Source organism: Sesamum indicum, linkage group LG6, assembly GCF_026168435.1.
Source record: "Sesamum indicum cultivar Baizhima isolate 11 linkage group LG6, ASM2616843v1, whole genome shotgun sequence".
NCBI lineage: Eukaryota > Viridiplantae > Streptophyta > Magnoliopsida > Lamiales > Pedaliaceae > Sesamum > Sesamum indicum.
The window spans coordinates 2,721,402-2,744,808 of record NC_142662.1 but is presented as its reverse complement, the minus strand read 5'-3'; the positions used below and the strand labels follow the sequence as shown (position 1 = coordinate 2,744,808).

Below are 23,407 nucleotides of genomic sequence, written 5' to 3'. Positions count from 1 at the left end.
ATAAATAGTATAGTTTTGACATTGGGATTTGAAAGACAAATATTACTATCCATTATCAAATCGTATTTATTTTATATATAAATATTATGTTAATATTGTATTTTTTGGAGACAAAAGACATTATTCATTGCAAACCATGTCTCGTTTATATTATACATAAGTGTATATATATTATATATAGAAAGTGAAAAATAAAAATACATACAAATAAGGTGTAAAAATTATAAAAATAAATATTGGGTGTGGTTTATCTTGTATCGAAAATACCAAAACATGAAGCCAAACTTAGTGTTCGTGTTCTTGAATTTTGGTTGTCCGCAGCGAAGTTGAGACTTAATGGTGTTATACTGTATAGTAGGTTTGTTCAATTTTGAAGAAATTATACTTTTAGTCTCATACGATAAGGTGTGTTGCACTTTGGTCCTATAGTGTACGGATTTAGTATATTTAGTTCCAAAGAATAAATATAGTCGTATTTTTCGTTCCATAGGCTAAATATTGTAGCACTTTTTTTCCTATATGATAAAAATTATGGTATATTTGGTTTCATAGAATATAAACAAATGTGCTATAATTTTTATTCTATGATACCAAAAAATATTACAATATTTATCCTATTGGACTAAATATGCTAAGCCTGTAACTGTAGACCAAAAGTGCAACACGCCCAATCCTGTGGGACTAAAAGTACAATTTTTCTAAGATTTTATTTATATGATGTGATTGGTTAGGGTATGATTTTCATAATTATCTTTATTAGTAATTGATATTTTACAAAAATATTTATAATTGAGTAATTTTATTTAATAATAATTTATCATTTAAAAAAAGGATTTTGGGTGGTTGACCAAATTAAGGTGAAGTCTGCTCTGCCATCTAAAAAATAAGAGAGTCAATCGTTTGCCAAAGCATTTTCAGTATTCAAATTCAACTCTTTCTTTGTACACATTACCAAATACACGACTCTGCCTGTGCCAAAATTTGAATCTGGCAGCACGATTTTAAACAAATTATTCCCCCTCCTTTTTTGGGAAATCCAAATAATGACGTTGAAAACGTATAGCGACTTAATCAATATTTCAAGGCCCATCCCTTTTTCTACCTTATTTTTTTCCCTTCTTCCCCAAATTCGGGAAATAAATGATAACACACGAGATATATATAATATAATAAGGGTAAATTGCAACGATCCCCTTCAAAATTTGACATAATTATAAATATTTGCTCATTGTTTGAAAAACTACAAATACTCTTTAATATTTTATGAAATTATGTAATTCTTGAATGGAAGTATAAAATTGTCAACTATACAACTACTGTATTATTTTTTTAAAAAAATTAAAATTTATAGAAAAATCGAACAGGATGGATGGACAAATTTTAAAAATTATAAAAAAATTATCCATTTAATCGATAAAAAAATTTAAAAAATAAATAAAATTATAATTTTTAGTCCATAAGGGCATTTTGTTCAATTCACGACAAAAAATGGATAAAAACCTAGCGGAGACTAACAGAAAGGGTTAGTTGTTGGAAGGCCATTAAAATCAGGGGATATTGATAATGTAACAAATAACGAGAAAGTATTTATAATTATAGCAAATTTCGTGAGAGGTCATTGTAATTTACCCAATATAATTACAAAGAAGCAGGTAATGTGGGCGATTAATATTATTAGTTTTTTATAATTAATATGTACAATCAAACTTAGTCTTGATTTCCTGTAATTATGATATAAAATAATATTTGAGTAATTACAATGAGCTCCTCTAAAAATTTACATAATTATAAATACCTTCATTATTATTTAAAAAATTATCAATCTTCCTCTAGTTTTAACGGTCACCCTCCCAATCCGCTACTCTCCGGTAATTAACTGATCAATGTCATTTATGGACTATAAATTGTAAAATTTTAATTATTTCTTAAAATTTTAAATAACAAGTATGCACTAAGTGGACAAGTGTTTTACAAATTTTTAAAATTTTACATCCACCTCTTCCGATTTCTTTGCAATTTGTTATTTAAAAAAAAAATACAATAAAGACAAAGTAGATAAATTCAAAACCCTCATTCAATAATTACATAATTTTATCAAATATCAATAATCAATAATTTTTTATATAAATATAAAATATTTATAATTATATCAAATTCAGAGGAGCTCGATCCGATATACCCAATATTTTTTCATAAAAAATATATATTCCATCCACTATCCACCCAATATATTAAAACAAAAAAAAATTGAATATACCGACACATGCATGTATATATGTACACATAATATATTTATATATATACATAGAGGATTAGCGGACTAAACAATTATTATATATATTTATTTACAAGATTAGTGATAAAATTCACATGCGCACCTCACAAAGTGGAGAAGGAATCACGCATCAGCCCAATCATGCATTGCATGGTCTCTAACTTAGGAGAAATCATGTGTTCTTTACGTGGACTTAACAATCATTGCATCATTAGCTGGAAATATTAGTTTAATATTTAGGAAAAATGCAACCAACTTCATATCATATTATAAATAAGCAAATTTTTCTTTTATGAAAAATAAATAGCAATTCACCTTTCTATATATTTTAGAATGCAACAACTTATTCCCTATATTTTTTAAAATGAAATAATTTACCTCCTCAAATAGAGAGGTGAATTGCTTTATTCTAAAAAATACGGGGAGTGGAGTGAATTTGCTATTTTTTACCATTAAAGGAGTAATTTGCTCGTTTGCAATATTATAAGGGTAAATTGTATTAAGCCCTTTAAAATTTTGGGAAAAACAATTATTACCAAAAATAAAAAGAAAAAAAATACAATGTAATTCAGTTTAGGGATAATTATATTTATACCCCATGATCTATGATTTATTTACACATATCACCCATATCTTTTGCATAATTACAGAAATTACTCATGAATAGTAAAAAAATAGGGATAGTCTGTGTAATGATGCTACATTTTTAGGAGGGTGTGTAATTCTTAAAAAAAGTAAGGGGTAGTTTGTGTAGGTGATAATAATATTTTGATAAATATATGTGTAATTATCTTAAAAAATATGGATAATTTATATAAATAAGTCATAAATTAAGGAGTGTAAATATAATTATCCCTTAAATTTAGGAAATCAGAAGTGGGTAAATTGGGTTTTAAGTATCCGAAATTTATTAGGTTTTATTCAATCAAAGAAATTAATTGTGGACAAGTAATCGGATGTGTAGGGACGTAGGGTGTATATTGTCCCTGCATGTGGAATGTTGTGTGTGTGTGTGTAGTGTCAATTATTATTCCATTTGCACCCATAACTGGTCAAAGTGGGATCACTCCTTCTAAGTGCTCAATCTTTTATTGGATTTGGTTACAATCTTGGGGAAATTAATCATTATCTTTAGTTTTATTTTTAAAGTGTTTTATTATATTTAGTGAAGACAGAGAAAGAAAAATAAAGATTAGTAAATATATGGAAGAAGTAATGTATGTTTGGAATTTTTTAAGAGACAATTTCAAATAGTGTAAAAGAGGCGGCGTATGTTTGGTTTTGTATTTGGGAGATAAAATTCACTGTTCATTGTCTAATCATGTATCTTATAAATGGGTGGTATAGATGGTGACGTAGCTGAGGCAATAAACGGCATTCAGATGGCGGCGATCTATGAAAAGGGAGAAAATGGATCTCCACCAAGGGGACTATTGACCGCTGGCAGACGGCTTATACATGGCAATAGAGAGAGAGGCTTGTAAGTGAGCATGGGCTTAGACACAAAATTTGGGTAGGGTTGTTTATGCCTGGAGTTGAAATGATTTGTGAGGTTTGGCTTTCATTTGGGAACGACACAAATGAGCTAAAAATATTAAGATAAGGTGTAATGTAACGAGTCAAATATCATACATGTTTTAACACATTTTCAAATGAAAACAAATATAGTGAATAGGTTTTAAAAATTAAGGTTGAAAAGTCCCGACATGAAAATTATATTATAAGATAAAGTAAAGGATATGTTAGGATAAAATTGTTGCAATTAAATATTAAATTTAAATCAAACTACTTGATATTATTGGGAATAAATTTTAAAAAATTTTAAATTGTCAGATTGTTTCCAATACTTTATTTCGATTTAATTAATATGCCAGTTTAATTTAATATTATTTGAGGTTTATAACTCATTATTATAATGATCTATGAGTATTTGCACGTTATAATTTTATATTTATGTGGCCAGTTTAATATTAATTTTACTATGATGATTACTAATTTTATTTAGGCCATTTAGTTTTTATAACGGTTAGATTCTTTAAAGTATTTAGAAGGGTCATCAATATTTTTATTTGGCACGTTGAGGAAAATAGTTCATATTTTGATAAAGAGAAAAATACATTTCATACTCCCACAAATAACTTTGAGTGTTAGCAACATGACCGTGGATAGGTTTTTAATCTTCTCGTGGTCGTGCACATGAGATGAGACACTACTGAGTGCTATTGGAGTTTTATATATCATGGAGTCATGATCAGTCGTTAAAACCTGCACGTAGGGAGACAATCATGGCTTTAGGACAACAACAATGTTGTGACTCTTCATTAGTGCAACTTTTCTAATTTCTTGAATTTTATTTCATTACTATACGAAATTGTGTAATTATCATATTGACATTTTACATGTTAAATTATTTTGAAATATAATTATAAATACAAATCATACAAAATCCACAACAGATACTCGATTGAAATCAATCAGTAAAAACTTGATCAGAGTAATATCCAACCAAAATTCAAATATAATTTTTTTACTATGAATTCAAATAAGTTTGAATAATTATATTTACGGCTCGACTCGAATCATTTCATGCGCTAATTGCAATTATTCTAACTAAGGGAATTTAAATGCCACGGAATAATCATTTCGTGAAAACTTGTTGAGACATTGTAGCTCCACAAACATACAAACAAGTTGGCAAATACGACAAAACAGACACATGCCCGCCCCGGGTTATTACAACATTCAAAATGGATTCCGGGTTGACTGCCTTCCCAAAATCAGGATTTGGTGCACAATATTACATCCTTGGTCTTATCATCCGTAATCGGGTCGTGTTCGTCGGATCCTAAGAGCACTCGGGTTTGGATTTTACCCTAATAATGTTTGATAGTCCCCCTAATGTCATCATCCAAAAATAGAATTATCGACAATGAAAAATCGACATATTTTGGGCCTAACACAAGTTGACAACATATGGCATGTGTTCATATTATACATATATACACATAGATCATCATGTAAATTTAACATGCAATATACAATTTGATATTAAATTATAGGAAAAATTACAATCAACTTATAGACACTATTATAAATATATTTTGTGTTGTCTAAAAAATTATAAATATGTCCCTGATTTTAACGTCCGAATCAATTTCGTTAGCTACCATTAAATTTTTTTTTTCAATTTTTGTTATAACTTGGTAAAAATGTCTTTTTGCATTTAAATTATAGGGTTAATTAGACTTAAACGCCCATTTGAAAATGCAAAATATCACTTTCCTTGAAAGAAGTTTTGAAATTATAGTTACACCCTTTCTAAACTTTTCTACCTACATCTAGTCCCCTTTCATTAGAGTTTGAGTGGAAACTGCAGATGTAAGCCAAAAAAATATATAAATTTTAATTGTGCACTTCATTTAACATTTTCTTTCATATTTTTGTATTTATAAAAGGATAAATGTAATATATATATATATATATATATATATGAAGTGATGCTAGCCTCATTATATTTTTTTCCTTATAAGTATAAAATTGTTACAGGAGAACAATAAATGAGGGGTAAATTAGAAATATTTATAATTTTTTTTCATAACATTAGTATTTTTCGTCTAAATCCTAATGAAATGGGATCATATGTAAATAGTGAATTTTTGAAGGGGTGTAAGTATAATTTAGAATTTAATCTCACATGTTTAGAGGGAGTCTAAGTGTAATTAACCCTAATTATAATTTAAAATATTTTTATGAACTAATATGCTATATGAATTATTTACTTTACCTATTCATGTTTTTACCTCAGCGGTATTCAAGATTATGATAAATTTTTAAAAAAATAACTATAATTTACCTAAATTATACCAAAAAATTCGAGAATATTAATAACTTAGCTTCGTAGGTGTGGAGGTTTAAGTGATCAAATTATATGTTCTTGACCACAAGTTTTGCATGACTACGAGATCACTAGTTCTTCATTACTACTTAGGAATATGCCTACGATTCCAATGGGCAGATGATCTCATTAATCTGGAGACTTCTACATTATGTTTGATTTTATGTTTTCGTATTTTCAAAACAAAATAAAATACACTTAATGTTTGTTTTTGTATTTTTACATCTTATTTGTTTATTTTTATTATACAACTTTTTATATATATTATATATATATAATATAAAAGAGACATGATTTGACAATGGACAGTGATTTTTGTCTCCCAAATCCCTACATCAAACTTACACAATTTATTTTAAAATATCTCAAATAACCTCAAAATACAAATCCAAACATATAATCTATTTTCAAAACACACTTATTTATCTCTATTTTTCTCTCTCTATCTCCAAAACACTCAAATCACAAGAACAATCACCATGCTAATGTCCTCAAGACAACCTCAATGAGGCTGTCTAATTTAAACCAAATTTCCGAACAGTACAATGAAATTTTGGGATGTTACCAAAATACCCCTCTCTCCCAACAAGACTCGATTGGAAACGACGCAGGATTTATGACGACACGGCGACGTATTCACCATTGACTGAAACAGCGGCTTCATTGACATTCTCGGCTTCTCCGAATGTTTTGGCGATTCTCTCAATGGGCACTAATGGCAGGTAATACGACGCCGTGCACCCTCTCTCAGCGGCATCTGCAACGGCTTGATTATACTTCTCGGCCCAGTAGGCAGCCGTTGGGACCATGATATGAGCGATTTGGGGGAACAAAGGGAGCCGGTTCAGTGAGCGCCAAGCCGCGACTGCGTACTGCTCGGCTACTGGCTCGTACTTGGCGTAGAGTTCCTTCGCCACAGGCTCGTACCTGGTGTAGGCAGTTTTGGCGATTTCTGAAGCCGTGTTAACCAAGCCGTTCTTCTGCACCTCCGATGCCAGCTGCCGCACCATTTCTGGAGCCGCCTGAGCTGCTATCCAAGCTTGGCGCGATATCTGCTTTAGAATTCCCGGCACGTGATGGTCCAACTCGATTATGGATGCGTCCACCTGCAAAGCACGTGACCCAAGCGAGTGTAAGAACCGATTTTGATATGCATACAAACACGATAATAATTATGAAACAATCACGACATCATCAGACAAATCAATTCATACATCAAAAAGTGCCAAACCACAAATGTGTACTGCAGTTTTCATAATTTTTGCCAAAAATGTATTTGAAGAGTTACAGTAAACAGGAAAGGGGCTGCGGCAAACCTTGCGATCCACGAACTTGAGAAGCTCGAACGGGACCGTACGGAATTTCTCATAGACCGGACCGATGACGGTTTTGACGGTTGCTTCGACTGTCTGAACCCCGGGTCTTAAAGGACCGGAGTTTTCCTTCGCATACTCGTAGAGTGCGGAGCAACATACGACGACGTAAATTGCGGCAACTTGGACGAAATCGAGATATTTGAGCTTTTTCTCCTCATCTTCCGTAACCTTAAAGGAAAATTCACAAAATCAGAGATAATTAGTGATTAAAAGAAGAGAGGAGGCATTTTTACCGGTTGATCGGTGGGTGGTCTGGCTTCTGGTTCCGCCATTTCCACTTGGGGAATGAAATTTCCGCTTCAGACAAATGTTTATAGAGGAGAGGAAGACAGCATGCGAGAAGGTTGAGATACTTGTTCGCATTTTATAAGGAGGGTTTTTCGAGGATAATTACTTGTCGAGGGTAAGAAAGTAAAAGAGTTGAGGTCAATTTTTGGTGTTCTTTTTGTGGTGGGATTTGCGTTCGATTAGTCATACAAGGTTTATAAGGTGCTAAAACTCCTACTCTTGATGCTGTTTCATTGTCTTTAACATCAAAGTTCTTGCAAATTAAGTGAAAAAGCTACTGTAGGATACTGATTATGATTCCATCCGCATCTCGTTGCATAATATATTGTTTATTTTAATTTTGTATGAATTTAATATATAATTCTATATTAAAAAGATATTTCGTTTAAATATTAATATTAGAACGTGTAAACTGCTCAAACTTTTCATTTGCAATTAATGTGAGATGGTTGCTTATATCGTATAATAGTTGATAGACAAATGTGATAAACTATATAACATAGTCTTCATTTTATCGACTTACAATATCTTTTAGGAATAATTACACTTACATGTTCTGATATTTATTTATTTAAACAAATCATCTATACTTTTTGTATAATTATAGAAATCACTCTTAACAGTTAAATATATTAGTAATTTTTGTATTTATGTTCACATTTGAGAGGATGGACAATTTTCTAAATAGTTGGAATAATTTATATTAATTTTTTTAATAAGTGTACATGTAACCTAAAAGATAAAGATAATTTATATAAAAAATAATAAATGAAAAAATATAAATATAATTATCTCAATTTATTACTTTATTTATCAAAACTTGAGACCTACCTACCTACAAAGCATGTACCGAGATTTAACCCAAACACTACCTAACATTGGTAATAAGTTGGTGGTCTTTATTTGACAGGGGAAAAATGCTATTTACTCTCCTGTCATATGAGAAATGAGTCAAAAAAAATTTGTGAAAAATAAAATAACAAATTATCTTTTGTATTTTGAAAAATGAAGTAAATTATTCTCTATCTAAATCATTGATAGATGCTTTATTTTTTAAAACACAATGGATACTTTTTAAAAAAAAAATTCACAAAAAATATTCTGTCTTTACTTATTTTATATATTATAGGAGAATAAATTGTATTTAACTCTATTTGATAGTGATGAGGCGGAGGGATGGGGAGGTGGCACACCTATCAAGATCTCATCCATTGGGCCTACGTTTAGAATTTGAAAGTGTTCTAGAAGATTATGGGCTCTATTTTAGGGCCCACTAACCATACCTTATTTGGTGATTTAAGATTCTGTTTTATGTAATGCTGTGGGCCTGGAGAATGGGTACAGCACATCACTACCCTCTTTGAGTAGTGTTCAAATGAGTGTGTGTGAACAATAGACATATTCTCTCTTTTGATAATATACATCATTCATCTTTGTTTCCATTGGAGCTTCTTCGATGAAGATCGCTTATGATTTTAAGTCATTGCATTTCTTTAAGCACATTATCATACTTGAGTGGTTTAATTGAAATTGAGATTCTATGAAAAAGTTTGAGGCTATGGGTTCAAGATGTGTGGGTTTTTGTCTCATTTTATGTGGGTTGTTGTGATTTATGTATTGTTATTAATCATGTGGATGCTATCGAGATTGAGTTATTGTAATTTACTTAGTGAAAGAAAAAAGTTTTTAAGCACAGTTAAAGTCAATGATATATTGGGTTTGTCTCGATTATAATTTTTTTGATACTTTAGTCAATAAAGTTGGTGTAATGATGAAATCAATATTGTATGAAAAATATTTCATACATAACAGTTGAAGAATATGGTGTTTATAGTTTTTATGACCAGTTACATCAATATATGTAAATGAGGGTGTATGACCAAAATATAGGATGACGTATTGGTTTTATCAGAATAAAATCAACACTGCAAAAAAGATACAGACTCTTGCAGTGGAAAATCATATCAACAATTGCTTAAAGACATTTTTGTCTTTTGATGTATGTGCGTATTGATCTCTAGTAAGGGCGTTCGTATCGATAATATTGAGAATTTTTAGTACGCAGGAATACTGTACCGAAATGTCTTCTCTTTAGTAAAAGTCAAATAAATTTTGGTTCAATTAAGTTGTTTCAACGAATTAATCGATTTAAGAAACAAGATGCCCGTAATATTTTAGGACGCCCACGAAGACCTGGTAGCGGCCCTGGCGAGTGTCCCCCACAAAAATAGATTAGCAAAGGGAAGAGGCCCAGAACATCCCCCAACTCGAACCATGATCAAAGCCCGCCACAACATTCGACCCAAAAAGCCCATACGCATGATAGCCCACTTTCCCACGTGGCACCTCATCAGCTCAGAGGTCAACAGCCACCCTAAAACCACATCAGCGCTAACAAGGAGGACATCCCTAACGATTGGAACTCCTTACAGACGGGGGAGGTCCCCCTAAAGCCCTGGACTCCTTATCGAATAGGAGTCCTCGTTGATGAAGGGTCTCCCCCAACTCGAAGATAAACATCCAAAAGCACAGCTAACACAAGATTCTTGGATCTTGATGATGAATTCGGGCTGATAGAGCAAAATAACTTGAGAAATAGGACCTGAAAAATAACACTTTAGCACTCCGATGCTCAAGTTAGTTTCGAATTTAGGAATAAATAAATATAGAAATAAATCGTAATGAAAAATTGAAATAAAAATAAGAATTTCGTGAGCAAAATATGATTATAGCACAAGTTGAGTGTAGTAGCAAAATAGCAAGACAGTTTTCAGATTCTTGAAGGTGTTCGTGCTGAGGGGTGCTGCCTATATTTATATAGGAGTCCCCCTTCGTGGGGACTTTATACGTAACCTACATTTCTGAGAAAAAAAGGGACAAAAAAACTGTGGATAACGCATGATTTTCTCTTATCTCTAGCTTGATCAGCACGTTTTTGATTGGAAGAGGACTCGTACTCTATAAGGAGTTTTTCTAGGTCAAGGAGTCCAGAACTTTGGGGGCGCCTCCCTTCTCTTAGCTGGGTTTGGAAAGCAGGTCTGTAGTCTGGTAAGTCGTGTACTGGCCTTTTCTCTTGGGCCAAGCTTGGTAATATTCCATTAGTCGTCCTCATCATGGGCTGCCATCTTCATCATGGGCTGGTGGGCCCGAACTAGGCTGTATATCCTTTCTCAGGCCAAGTGTTTTTGGGCCACAGACATCAATATAAAATATCATTACATATATAAGATATATTTTTAAAACTCAATATTGGTTACGGTTCAATTTATCGGCCCCAAAAATCGAAATCATATCGAATTTGTTAAAAAAAATAAAAAAATTCAATTCAATTGATTAATATCATAAAGTGACATTAATATCTTAGAAATTATGTTTCCAAAAGAAAATAATTTCATAATACTATGTGATGCGTATGGCCCAAAAACACTTGGATCAAAAGAGGTTGTGGAGCCCAAGTCAAGCCCATCAGTCCATGAAGACGAGCCACAGGAGGATTACTAGATCTGGCCCAAGAAGGAAGTCCAGTAAAAGACTTGCCAAACCACAAGCCTGCCCAGGAGAAGGGAGGGGTCCCCAAGGCGCATGACTCCTTGAAAGGACTCCTTGCAAAATAAGAGTTCTCATGTAAATGGAGTCCGCCCAACAAAAACGTGTTGATCAGCTAAAAATAAGATGGAATCGTGCCTCATCTGCAGGTACCTTACCCCTTTTTTCTTGAAATTGCAAGTAACACGCAGAGTCCTGGAGAAGAGGGATGCCCCCTCTATAAATACATGCAACATCCCCCAATGGGAACACCTTTAAGAATTTGAAAATTGCTTTGCTATTTTCTCTGCAACTCTGAACTCACATTCTAACCTAATTTTGTTAACGAAATTTTTATTTTTTTATCTCAATTTCTCATTACGATTTATTTTTACAATTCTTTATTCTTAAATCCGAAACTAACTTGAACGTCGAGTGCCAACGTATTTTTTTGTAGGTCCTATTTTTCAAATTTTTGCTTAATCAACCCAAGTTTATTGTCAAGATTTATAATCGTCGACCCATACTAAAATGACACGCATCACTATGTATTGTGTTTTGATATAACATGCCCTGGTGCATTAATCTGCGGTTTGGTTCGAGCCGTGGTGGAATTTTGATATAACCCTCTATTAAGTACGTCTAAGGAGACTGAGAATTGGCCCAAACGCCGTCGTTTCTAACTTTACACACTCTGTAGCTCGTGTAGTCAAAATTAAATCACCAAGCAAAAATCGGCCGATTCCTCGCTATCAATCCCGATGGCTCGACAAGCCACGGCTGTCCGATCGTCCGGCGGCGTACGAAAGCCAGCTAGAAGACCGGAGTCGTCCATTCAGAAGCTTCTGAAAAACCCCAAAGTACCATTCGCCGTCGCGTTGCTATTCGCCGATGCCGTCCTCGTTTTTCTCATTATCGCCTATGTTCCATGTAACTCCACAAATACAACTATTTTCTAATTAACTTGTTCTGTGATTAATATTTCCTGCAATTTTGACCTGTTATTGGTTTATGCATTTCAGATACAAAGATTGATTGGGACGCTTATATGTCACAGGTGAAAGCGTATTTTACATTTAATTTTTTTTTGTTGTTTTCCTCGTTTTGATTTTTTGATTTCGTAGTTTATGAGCTATGTCCTGAGTTTTTAATTGTAAAAAGGTTAGTGGATTTCTTGGAGGAGAAAGGGATTACAGCAAACTGAAAGGGGATACGGGGCCTCTGGTATATCCAGCTGGCTTCCTTTATATATACTCCGCGATTCAGTACATTACAGGAGGTGAAGTCTACCCTGCCCAGGTATGTATTTATTCTATTCTATTGGTTACTGATGTGTATTTGCAGATTTGTGGATACACAGTTTTTTAACTAAATGCAGAATCTAAAGGGGTTAAAGTTGGTTTTATGACTGGGAGAGAGGACATATATTGATGAATCATGTTATCTTTGGTGTTTTTGTAGCTTTATTGTAGGGGTGCCACTATATAATCGGACCTAGTTTGGGTTGGGATGTTCTTGAAATAATGCAGATATTTGTGATCATGGACTATCGTTGCCTGTAATGACTGGGAATTTTGGACATTTGCATTGTAGTTTCTTGTATCTTGAGCTGAATCTGTCTATTATGTGTTGATTTATTTACCAAGTGTCGTGACTTGTAAGCTATTGTGATTGCAGATTTTGTTTGGCTTTCTCTATGTTGTGAATCTTGGACTGGTGCTATTCATTTATTTGAAGACCGATGTGGTATGGACTTGCTTCTTGGTTTATTGTTCTTGTAACATTTTTGGACTGCCTTTCGTGTTTATTTTGATAAGTAATTGATAATTTTGAGTACTTTTTTGTTGGAAGTGGAGTTTAATGCCCTAAACAGGCAATGGGAAATACAGCTCATCCCAGGCATCCAATTGTGTTGTGAAAACATTTAACAATGTGCTGGTGGAGAGCTGCTTTAGTATTAGGCCTGCAGAGAGAGCTCCAAGTAGACCACAAGAGGGGGCATGGGGGAGAGGGGTATAGGGGCTGATGGCTTATTACCGATATGAAAATTTGGATTGTAACAGAGGTTTCTTGTTATGATAACGTAATGAAAATTAAGTTAAGATCAGGTGTTGATTCCAGATACTTGTCTTGCAGCTTCCTTGGTGGGCTCTGTGCTTGCTTTCTATGTCCAAAAGAGTGCATTCCATCTTTGTGCTTCGTTTGTTCAATGACTGTTTTGCCACAACCCTGCTCCATGCTGCAATGGTTTTATTTCTTTATAAAAAATGGCATCTGGGTCTAATTATTTTCAGGTACAAACACAGCATTAACTGTTAAGTTGTTTGTGGATGCTGTTTGCATCATTATTGTTATTTGGCTTCTATATTGTTTTACTAAAGGTGTTAGAGACATTCTTTCTGTTAGCACAGTGGAGCTGTTTCAGTTAAGATGAATGTGCTCCTTTATGCACCTCCCTTATTAATCCTCTTGCTCAAGGTATGTGCATCTATCTTGATTGCTAATATTTCCTTAAAAGTCCTGAAATGAGATTTGGGGTTTAAGCACCGTCAAACTCTAACTGGAGAAAACTTGAAATGCAGGCGATGGATATTTTTGGGGTCATAACTTCTTTAGCGGGTGCGGCACTGGTGCAGGTGCGTGTTCTTTAATTCTGCATGATCGTAATTTGCTGTTGCTTGCATATGAACTAACACCAAAGCTATCTAAGGCAGTTTTTAAGGTCGTTTGCCATTATTGGTATACTTGTTATAATCTAGCTGCATTAATTATTTTTACTTACACGGATTGTTTATCTGATGAATTATATTTATTGCAACGAGCAACGTAATGAATAACAGCTACAAAGGAAAATTTTTGGCAGAACATTATCTGACTCAATCTCTATCTGCTTTCATTACCTTGTTGATGGTTTTGCAGATTCTATTAGGACTACCCTTCATATTATCACATCCAATGGCATATGTTTCAAGAGCCTTCAATCTCGGTCGTGTCTTCATCCATTTTTGGTACATCCATTGACATGAATATTATGTGTTGTATGAAATTTGTTGCCTGTTCAATGCTTGAATTTCAACTGATCCCCTACTGCTATCCTACTGCTCAAGATCTTTGCTACTTAAACCTTTTCAAATGATGACATGATTCGATGTATTTAAATGTAGATTATATGGGTCCTAGGATGAAGTATTTGAAATTGTGTTAGTGTATGAACTGTCTGTTGAATTTAAGAGATAATCATGCTGCTCTTAAACTGACTTAAATGGACTTTCTGTAAGATATTCTCTCTTCTTCTATTTGTAAATATTGTAGTTTGTTTAATTTTTATATGCTGTCTGCTTATTATGTACACTTTTATTTATTATTTTCTGATCTTCCTTGTACACTTGCGGTCTCATAGAGGACATGTTTACTGTATTTTGCAGGTCTGTTAACTTTAAATTTGTCCCAGAACCAGTTTTCATCTCTAGGGGATTTGCGCTGTTTCTATTGGCTGCACATCTCATTCTTCTTGCTATCTTTGCTCATTATAGATGGTGCAGGTTTGTACTCAGTAAGAGAACATATGCATTGCGTTGTTAATTTTTTAAAACGTTTTTGAAACTTATAAGATGTTTCATTTTACTCTAAAAGATATGGTTTTGAGCAAATAAAATCTAAATGGTTCTTGCAAGAAAGCTATTATCAACTTTACTTTCTTTTTTTGCCTTTATAGATGAAAATCTATTATCTTCAATTACCAATTCCCAGACCTTGTAGCCTCCCCTTCATGAAACTCATGGTTAGTAAGACCACGTAGGCCTAAAAGGAACTCCCAGATGAGATGCTGGAAGATCCTCTAGTTCTACTCTTTAAGCATTACTTCTCGTCTTTGCTCAGCTTTCTGGTCTCAGTAGGTCTTTAGACTGTTCTCTGTTTCCTTTTTTATCTTTAAAATTGTTCTTTACTTGGTGCAGGCATGAAGGAGGAATGTTTTCTCTCTTGCATTCTAGACTTGTCCAATTGAAGCTCAAGATAGGCTATTTGAGTTCTTTTCCGCTAAAACAGTTCAATAATTTCAACTCGAATTTCAGGATTCTTACAACAGAGCGTAAGTAAAAGTGAACTATTACAATCTTTTCTCTTCTCATGCCTAAATTTAATTTATCATTTCTATGCCACTGATACCGTTTTTACCCAAATTCAGATATTGTTACAACTATGTTCATCGGGAACTTCATTGGCATTGTATGTGCTCGGTCTCTGCATTATCAGTTTTATTCTTGGTAAGATCTATTGGATTATGCTACCTTGCATCATTAGTTTGTCTTGATACTGTGGGTGGGGATATGAAGATGCATTTTTTAACAAGGGCCTGGAGCCTGGATTCGTGTTTAAGAACCTGAGAGAGAACAGATTTCTGGGCTTTATCATGTAAACTCATAAGCTGTCCTAGACTGTCTGCAACTGCAACTGCAACTACAACTAATAAGGGTTCACCATTGGATCATTTTTATGGAATAAAAATGAACTCTAGTTTTCTGGTATCAGAGCAAAGTAGAAGTTGGGTATTGATATGGAAATTGTTTCATACCCATCTAAGGATTCAAAAGTTTTCTGACTTCTTTGAGTTTTATAGGTTGGGGCTTCTACAAACAATTTGCTATATGAGTTGTTCGACTGTGGTCTTGCCATAGGGTAGTCGTAGGTCATCAAAATGAAAAAATTAAACTAAAAAAGGAGAAGAAGAAACTAAGTTAGGAGGTTCTAATCATAACATGTTGCTTATCAACATGCTTACTCTTATCCAACTTATGATATGCTCTCATTTCTAGCTGGGTCTCCTTTTTATGCAGGTATTTCTATAGCCTACCATATTTACTGTGGCGAACCCCATTTCCTGTATGGCTACGGTAGGGTGCTTGACCATGAAATCTGTTCCTTCACTTTTTCACTGTCTGGTACTGATTGCTGAATTTAATGTATTCTGCAGTCTAATCTTATTTGCAGCAGTGGAAATCTGTTGGAATATATACCCTTCGAATATTTATTCCTCGCTGCTGCTACTTGCTGCCCACTTAACTATATTAAGAGGTCTCTGGAGTGCACAACCAGATTATCCATACACCGACAATAAATCAGCAAATTTCAGAAAGGACAGCTGAAGACTGGAAATTTTGGCTTATACTGATGAAATTTTTGTGTTCTAGTCAAGCTTATGGTTGTATATGAAAAGGAAATTTTCTTTTCAAAAGCTACTCATAGAGTTGTCAATACCGAAGCTCAACGCCAAAAAACCTATTTTGAGCCCACGTAAATTGTGTCACGCTTTCTGGTGCCCTTCTTTTGTTGTATGTTGAGTGAAACATGCAGAAAGTCAAAAGCATTGGTGGTTGTCAAGACAGATTGTCCTAAGTCCTAACTTCTGTTTCTTCCATTTTTCCTTCCACCATCAGTTAGTTGCCTGATGTAATCCTTCCGCTGGCTTTTCCCATCGGCCGCTGCTGTATGTTACCTGTGTTCTTTACTTCTCTCTTCTACTTTTTTTCTTTCAAAATTTAACTGAGCAGCTATTAATTCACGTGGAATGAGTCAATCAATCAATTCATATCAAATCAAAGGAGGTGAAAAGAGTGAAGGGCTTGCGAGAAAGATGATCAGTTTTTCTCCGCACCAAGTTAAAAAATCTGACCACCTTCTATTGAATTTCATGTAAAACGCGGCTTCCTCTTCAGTTTCCGAGGAAAGAAATTCTCAACAATTTCTCAGATCTTCAACTACTCTTCAGTTTCTGAGGGAAGATATTCTCAACAATTTATCATATATGCAACTGTATATACCTCCCAGAATACCATCGCCGAAACTCTTCTACATTATAAAATATAAAGAAAAATGTCCTGACAACTGATGGATCATCTTAGTAGGGATTGATATATTGAAGCTTCATTTTTTAAATTTCTTGTAGAATTTATCAATTCCTATTTCCTGAGTCCAATTCTATTGCGAGGTGCCCGTAACAAATGCCTAGCATGTACCTTTGAAGTATAGAAGAATCAACACAAACAGCAACACACGTGTTCTTTCGGCTAAGGCCTAAAATGCAAAACATGTGTACATTTTGCTTTGTTTTGGCATATATAAGAGCGAAATTTATCCCCCAAAAACAAAAATATACATGAAAACGAATTCTCGTATTTGTCAATCATTCAAACACCAAACAATAAGAAACCTTTAATTGTAAATCAGCTAATCGGAAAAACAAATGTAGAAGCACACCACAAACATTAAAATGTGACGCATCAATTACTCAAAGAACTTACAGAACTGCTATTATACACACACATACGAATTGAACGCGACGCCAAATAGAAGAAGAAAGAGCTAAAAATTTAACCGCGGCACTGCGTGGCGGCTGTGCATGACCGAGTGTAGGGATTAGCTTCAGCACCTGGTTGACAGTTGTAGTACGACGCGCCGCGCTGGGAGCATGGTACATTGTTCGCCTGCAGCGCACCATAGCTGATGTAGCTGGTGGTTGCTAGTATCCGCCGGTTGATTTCAGAATCCATGTCGAACTCACCACCATCAGCCATGCACTCCGCGATCGATCCTTGGCAGGTCGCCGGCTTATTCATTGGCATCCAGTTGAAGTCGTCGCCGGCGGTGGCGGTTCTGAGAAAGAGAACCGCTGCTAACACGGCGGGAATGAGGATGCCGAGAAGAGAAGATTTCGCCATTGATTTTTCCAATGGCTTTTACTTCTGACCAGAGAAGGGTTAAAGAGTATTGCTTTGTTTTTGTTTTGTTTAATTAACACAGAGAATCGAGCGGGCTCTCCATTTTAAGTAGCTGAGGAGTTAAGCAATCGGGACTAATATTATCTGAATTTACCTAATTGCCATCCCACTTCCTAATTTTTTTTGACTTAGCATTATTTTTAGTGTAATTGTGGAACTCATCATTTAAATGGTGATATCAAATTAATATTGTTAAAATATTAACTAAATAGTTCTTTCCTTTAACAAATTAAATTTTAGAGAAGTTGTTCGTTACACATGATGTTAAAATTAGACCAAACAAATAAGTTTTGGGTTTAAATTATATTGGCATTTATTTATAAAAGAATATTTTATGTGCAAACTCTGTAAGTGAAAGATACGTGTTATAATAGTAATATTAAATGATTCTTCTCTCTGATTGTTTAAAGTTTTTTAGACGAGATGATCGTTTATTATACAGGGATAATTACACCCCCCCCTTTTTTTTTTTTCTAAAATTTGCCATAATTATAGTCGACACCATGTGGTATGGAAAATTATATATAGTACACCTAAAATTTAGTTCTATCTAACAAACAATCCCATTTGTTAGTCGAGATTCTTATTAACAAAATATCAGGATGAAAATTCATATTTTGCGATTAATTTATTGTAGGTCAAATAAATATTTTTTTGATCAAACTATCCTTATATTTCTTCACACATTAATACATGCTAAGGGTATATCTTCATCCTTATACAAGTAGTTTAATCGAGGGTAACTATCGATTTTTATTCAATTTTTTTTTTGTTAATATTAGGAAATTCGATGAATTTTGACTAATAAAAGAATTTATTTATTATACGAAAGCAAATTTTAAAGGTACTAAATGTAATTTTTCAAATAATAAAAATTTACATATAATTATACCAAACCACGAAAGGAAATCGATATTTAATAAATGAAAATAAGACATGAATGGAAAATTGAAAAGGAAAATAATTAAAGAATTTATAATACTCTTAAAACGGAAATAATGAAGGGTATGTTGGGAAAACCAAACACTAAAGATAACAAACAATTGAAAAGTTGAAGCATGTAGCTTTTCACTTGGGTCATCATTTCAGAATAAGCCCAACAACCATCAACAATGTAGTTTGCCTAATCTCAGACCAATGCTTACAATAATCAAAATTGAACCTACTACAAAATATAATATGTAAGACGATAAAGGAAATGTGATTGGCAGCAGAGGGTGGGGGTGGGTGAGTTGAATGATTGAATCAAGGTTTTGAAATGGCTGTTTTAGCGGTTGAAGCGCGTGTGCATTGTTGTCGAGGAGTTGGATCCCTAAACAGCCATCAATCTTTAAATACCAACCATGGGAATCGATAACCTTTTATATTATCTTAAGATTGCATGAATATTTGTAACCTTCCCTTGCCATGTGCTGCTTCCAACCAACCCACATATAAACTATTAACTCAAAAGGAGATCAGGGAAACACACAGCACAGCGTCCTCCGTGGGATATTATTACACTCCCGAAGCATATTAAATTAACTATCTCGCTATCCTCTAGAACACGGCTTACCATCAATTCAGGAAGAAATCAGAAAGCAATCTTGATACATAAACCTCATTTTATCATTACAATGTCAACTAAGATCATCAGATATCGATCCAATAGGACATGCGAATCAATCCAGTAGTACTGCTAAAGAGAGAAGATTATGGGTCATCTTATTCGATGCCAGAAAGCAAAGTCATTGCTCTATCACTCTCTTAGCTCCGTCTAAGGTATTCTTCAGCAGCATGGCAACGGTCATCGGCCCAACACCACCAGGAACTGGAGTTATCCATCCAGCTACTTTACTTGCTTCTTGGAAGTCCACATCCCCGACAAGCCTATAGCCGGATTTCTTACTTGGATCATCTACAGCATTTGTTCCCACATCAATTACTGCAGCACCGGGTTTAATCCAGCTGCCCTTGATCTGGAAATTGGGAAAAAATTTGTATGTAAGAAGAAAGTTCTCGTCATGCAATCTTAAACAGTCAACATAAATTTATACTAGGTAGATCAGTTCTAAAGATACATAATTGCTGTAATAAGGAGAAAGGAAAAGGCAATGATGATGTGTTTGTCGTTACCATCATTGCTTGACCTGCAGCAGCAATAACAATGTCAGCACTACGAACGATGCTCTCCGGTTCCTTTGTACGTGAATGGACTATAGTAACAGTAGCATCTTCCTTCAGAAGAAGCAGTGAAACTGGTAAACCAACGATGTTACTTCGACCCACCACGACGGCATTCTTTCCCTTAACACTAACACCACTTCGTGACAGAAGCTCAAGGCAACCCTGTTTCAGAATTATTTCAGTATAATAAACATACTACAGAAGTACTTGTGTGCATACTTTGTTTTGAGTAGTGCGTTTTCCCCCCTCCCTTTTCCAGTGTAATGAGTGCATGTAGGTATTTGACATTCCAAACATTGTAAAGCAACATAAAAGCATTAGATGAGATTTAGCATGTTCAAGGTAAGATGGTGTTTCTATTTATTACCTTTGGGGTGCAGGGGACAAACAAAGGATCTCTGCCTTTCATTGCTAATTTGCCAATGTTCAGAGGATGAAATCCGTCGACATCCTTGTCCAGGGATATTTCACTTAAAATTTTCTCTTCATTTATATGTTTAGGTAGCGGAAGCTGTACTAAGATACCTGCAACAACCATAAAAGAAAATAGTTTAGCTTCCAATTTTAGACATGTTACAAAGCACAAGATAGGAAATGCAGACTTGAACTATTTTATATATTCAGAGGACATTCATATTTCCAAGCAACAATGACATTAAGGAACATCATCAAGATGGGACAAAATCTAGGAAGCGGGATTTATGTTAACAGATCATTTTAGTGATATAGTCTGTCAAGGACCATAAAATTTAAGTCTTAAATGGACAAACAAGCGAATTAGCCTTAACAAGGTGAACTTTACGGGCTTAGATTGAGATGTATACTCCGATATGATTTTAGGTGCATTTAGCATATCCCACCCCAACCGATACAATTATAAAATGAATACATGAATAAAGAAACTCCCAAAGGAAACAAATTAAATGGAAAAGAGTGAAGCACAGAAAACCAATGGATTTAACACAATCATACAAAACACTGAAGCAGCACACGTACCAGAGACTAAAATCAAGTCAATAATAATGATAAGTTCACAACTAACCAACCATGAACATCAGGATTTGCGTTCAACTCGTGGACTTTGCTAATCAACTCAGATTCGGATACTTCCTCGGGGAGGTCCAAATCGACAGACTTGATCCCAACTTCGGCACAGGCCTTCCTTTTCATATTGACATAGCTCTGTGAATCCTTTCTTTTCCCCACAATTACCACCGCTAGACCCGGCACCTGAAATCAACTCAATCACAGTTTTTAAAACTTTTAGGTTGCTCTAAATACAGGATTTCTGCCAATGTTAAAATTATAATAATTTCTGAATACTTAGACGCACAGCTGATCTTCCAGAACTTCATTCAGCAAATCTTTTGATCAAATCTTAATACATTATCATAGGCCACTATTATAAATGTAGATGAACAGCTCAATGCACAGTAAGACAGTATTAAGATTGAGTAGCTATATGCTCAGAATTGCGGCATCAAAATCCATTCAAAGATCTGCTTCCATTCCCCGATACATAGAGCATTAAATTTCACTTTTTAAATCTCATCAGTTAAATGCAGACACATGATTAATACCGAATTTCACACACAAAAGCACGCGCACACAGTGATTATAGCGAGACCTTTCCATATGTCTCGGAGAGGCGGCAGACTTCGGCGGCGATCTCCGATCGGATTGTTTGGGCGATTGCCTTGCCATCGATTAAGGTGGCCTTATGATCCGACATCGTTTCGAGAGAGCAAAGAAGCAAAATAGATTCTACTGTAATGATTGTTGGTGCGCTGCTGTGTGTAGATAGATAAACACCGCAATCCGGCGACAGCAAATTTTGGCTTGGTGTTGTACTCGATGCTTCGGAATCTGTACGCTACTCTGGCAGCACGAATTTGGATCATCAGTTAGTAAGGCCCACACCAATTTCAGGCCCAATTGAGTATCATCTCAGGCCCGCGTCCGGCCCATAAATAATTTCTCTTTCCTTCGGATTGGTTAAATACCTTGTTACACTATTTTGTCAAACATTGAGGCCTCGTTTACTTTGAGAGAAGGAATCAAGTTGGAACAATTAATAATGAACAAAATGTCGGATGAGATTAAATTATCATACATTATTTTATTTATTTATATTGATAAAATTTTGGATAAAACTAAATTTGGGAAGTTAAAAAAAGAAATCAGGTCATTTTATAGATATTTGAAAAATTAGAGTTATTTTGAACCAAATATTTTTGTATCTAGGGAGAAATGAGTAAAATCACATGCAATCTCCGTTAAGTATGTCTGGTGGAATGATAAATCCGACCAACTCGAGTGGAGTTTAAAATCACCTTTTTATCCTTGTTTGTCACACTTGGGCCCGCCTAAATACAAATAGAGAAGGGATTGAGATATCCAGTCCAATTCCAACAAGTAAATAAGACCTCAATATTTAACTTTTTTAGTCGTATATGTCAGAATTTGTTTCCAAACATTTAAAATGATAGAATTGTAATTTGGTCCGAAAATATAGGTGATTTGCAATATTAGTCCCATATTTTCTCATATAGTCAACATTAGTCCTACACTTTAGAAATATATTGAAAAGTTAGTCTTATCATTACAATATCAGTCCCACAGTTTAAAAAGTATTGCAAAATTAGTACCACACTGCAGAAAATATTGTAAAGTTAGTCCTATACTTTAGAAAAATATTGCAAAATTAGCCCCAAAGTTAATCCCAAGCGTTGGAGAGTTAGTCTCAAACATTATAATTCTTTGACCGTGAGACTAATTTTATGACGTTTTGCTAAAGTGTGGAACTTATATTGACTATTTGAAAAAGTATAGGATTGATATTGCAAACTATTCTATACTTTAGGATCAAAATTATAATTTTCTCCATTTAAAGCATATGATTTTTATTTTTCTTTTATCAATAGTCAAAACCAGGGGAGCTCGTTGTGTTTGTAAATGCTTAAAATAAATATTAATTAATTTATTATTGAATATAAATCGAAAAGATTGTTTTTGTTTAATTGCTCCTACTTTTGAGCTTCTTGATTCAATCCAAAGGCTATAAGTAAATTTTTATCAATTTTTATATATTATTAATAAAATTATA

At 34.1% G+C, this 23,407-nt stretch overlaps 4 protein-coding genes across 6 annotated transcripts; 1 reads left to right on the top strand and 3 right to left on the bottom strand.

Annotated features, from left to right (window-relative positions):
* Positions 1–6,482: 6,482 nt before the first annotated feature.
* LOC105165231 (stress-related protein) lies at positions 6,483–7,933 on the bottom strand. The gene is made up of 3 exons (XM_011084176.3): positions 7,780–7,933; positions 7,487–7,714; positions 6,483–7,276 (listed from the first exon to the last, which is right to left on the bottom strand). Exons 1-3 carry the CDS (start codon positions 7,816–7,818, stop codon positions 6,785–6,787), a joined length of 759 nt encoding a protein of 252 aa, XP_011082478.1. The 5' UTR covers positions 7,819–7,933; the 3' UTR covers positions 6,483–6,784.
* A 4,028-nt stretch (positions 7,934–11,961) lies between these two features.
* ALG3 (asparagine-linked glycosylation 3) lies at positions 11,962–16,865 on the top strand. 3 transcript variants are annotated; one of them, XM_011084177.3, is made up of 13 exons: positions 11,963–12,289; positions 12,382–12,416; positions 12,521–12,658; positions 13,037–13,105; positions 13,496–13,653; positions 13,771–13,837; positions 13,942–13,995; positions 14,279–14,367; positions 14,785–14,901; positions 15,316–15,449; positions 15,546–15,624; positions 16,195–16,251; positions 16,332–16,865. In XM_011084177.3, the coding sequence occupies exons 1-13, from the start codon at positions 12,121–12,123 to the stop codon at positions 16,501–16,503; spliced, it is 1,338 nt and encodes a 445-aa protein (XP_011082479.1). In that variant the 5' UTR covers positions 11,963–12,120; the 3' UTR covers positions 16,504–16,865. The 3 variants fall into 3 exon arrangements, with proteins under 3 accessions (XP_088738225.1, XP_011082479.1, XP_088738224.1); XM_088882099.1 differs by lacking the exon at positions 16,332–16,865 and having other exon boundaries at positions 11,962–12,289; positions 16,195–16,255; XM_088882098.1 differs by lacking the exon at positions 13,496–13,653 and having other exon boundaries at positions 13,766–13,837.
* Positions 16,866–17,510: 645 nt separating this feature from the next.
* LOC105165233 (rapid alkalinization factor) lies at positions 17,511–18,160 on the bottom strand. Its single transcript, XM_011084180.3, has one exon. The coding sequence runs from the start codon at positions 18,073–18,075 to the stop codon at positions 17,728–17,730; it is 348 nt and encodes a 115-aa protein (XP_011082482.1). The 5' UTR covers positions 18,076–18,160; the 3' UTR covers positions 17,511–17,727.
* A 1,536-nt stretch (positions 18,161–19,696) lies between these two features.
* LOC105165347 (Amino acid dehydrogenase family protein) lies at positions 19,697–22,095 on the bottom strand. The gene is made up of 5 exons (XM_011084328.3): positions 21,929–22,095; positions 21,348–21,531; positions 20,669–20,826; positions 20,251–20,463; positions 19,697–20,093 (listed from the first exon to the last, which is right to left on the bottom strand). The coding sequence occupies exons 1-5, from the start codon at positions 22,031–22,033 to the stop codon at positions 19,863–19,865; spliced, it is 891 nt and encodes a 296-aa protein (XP_011082630.2). The 5' UTR covers positions 22,034–22,095; the 3' UTR covers positions 19,697–19,862.
* Between the last annotated feature and the right edge of the window lie 1,312 nt (positions 22,096–23,407).

Coding starts and splice junctions, on each gene's coding strand:
- LOC105165231 (XM_011084176.3), bottom strand. CDS start 7,818: ATGGCGGAACCAGAAGCCAGACCACCCACCGATCAACCG. Junction 7,715..7,779: donor GACCACCCACCGATCAACCG/GTAAAAATGCCT, acceptor TTTTCCTTTAAG/GTTACGGAAGATGAGGAGAA. Junction 7,277..7,486: donor TCAAGTTCGTGGATCGCAAG/GTTTGCCGCAGC, acceptor CGTGCTTTGCAG/GTGGACGCATCCATAATCGA.
- ALG3 (XM_011084177.3), top strand. CDS start 12,121: ATGGCTCGACAAGCCACGGCTGTCCGATCGTCCGGCGGCGTACGAAAG. Junction 12,659..13,036: donor GTGAAGTCTACCCTGCCCAG/GTATGTATTTAT, acceptor TTGTGATTGCAG/ATTTTGTTTGGCTTTCTCTA. Junction 14,368..14,784: donor CGTGTCTTCATCCATTTTTG/GTACATCCATTG, acceptor TGTATTTTGCAG/GTCTGTTAACTTTAAATTTG.
- LOC105165233 (XM_011084180.3), bottom strand. CDS start 18,075: ATGGCGAAATCTTCTCTTCTCGGCATCCTCATTCCCGCCGTGTTAGCA.
- LOC105165347 (XM_011084328.3), bottom strand. CDS start 22,033: ATGTCGGATCATAAGGCCACCTTAATCGATGGCAAGGCAATCGCCCAA. Junction 20,827..21,347: donor CGCAAATCCTGATGTTCATG/GTTGGTTAGTTG, acceptor TGGTTGTTGCAG/GTATCTTAGTACAGCTTCCG. Junction 20,464..20,668: donor TTGTCCCCTGCACCCCAAAG/GTAATAAATAGA, acceptor ATTCTGAAACAG/GGTTGCCTTGAGCTTCTGTC.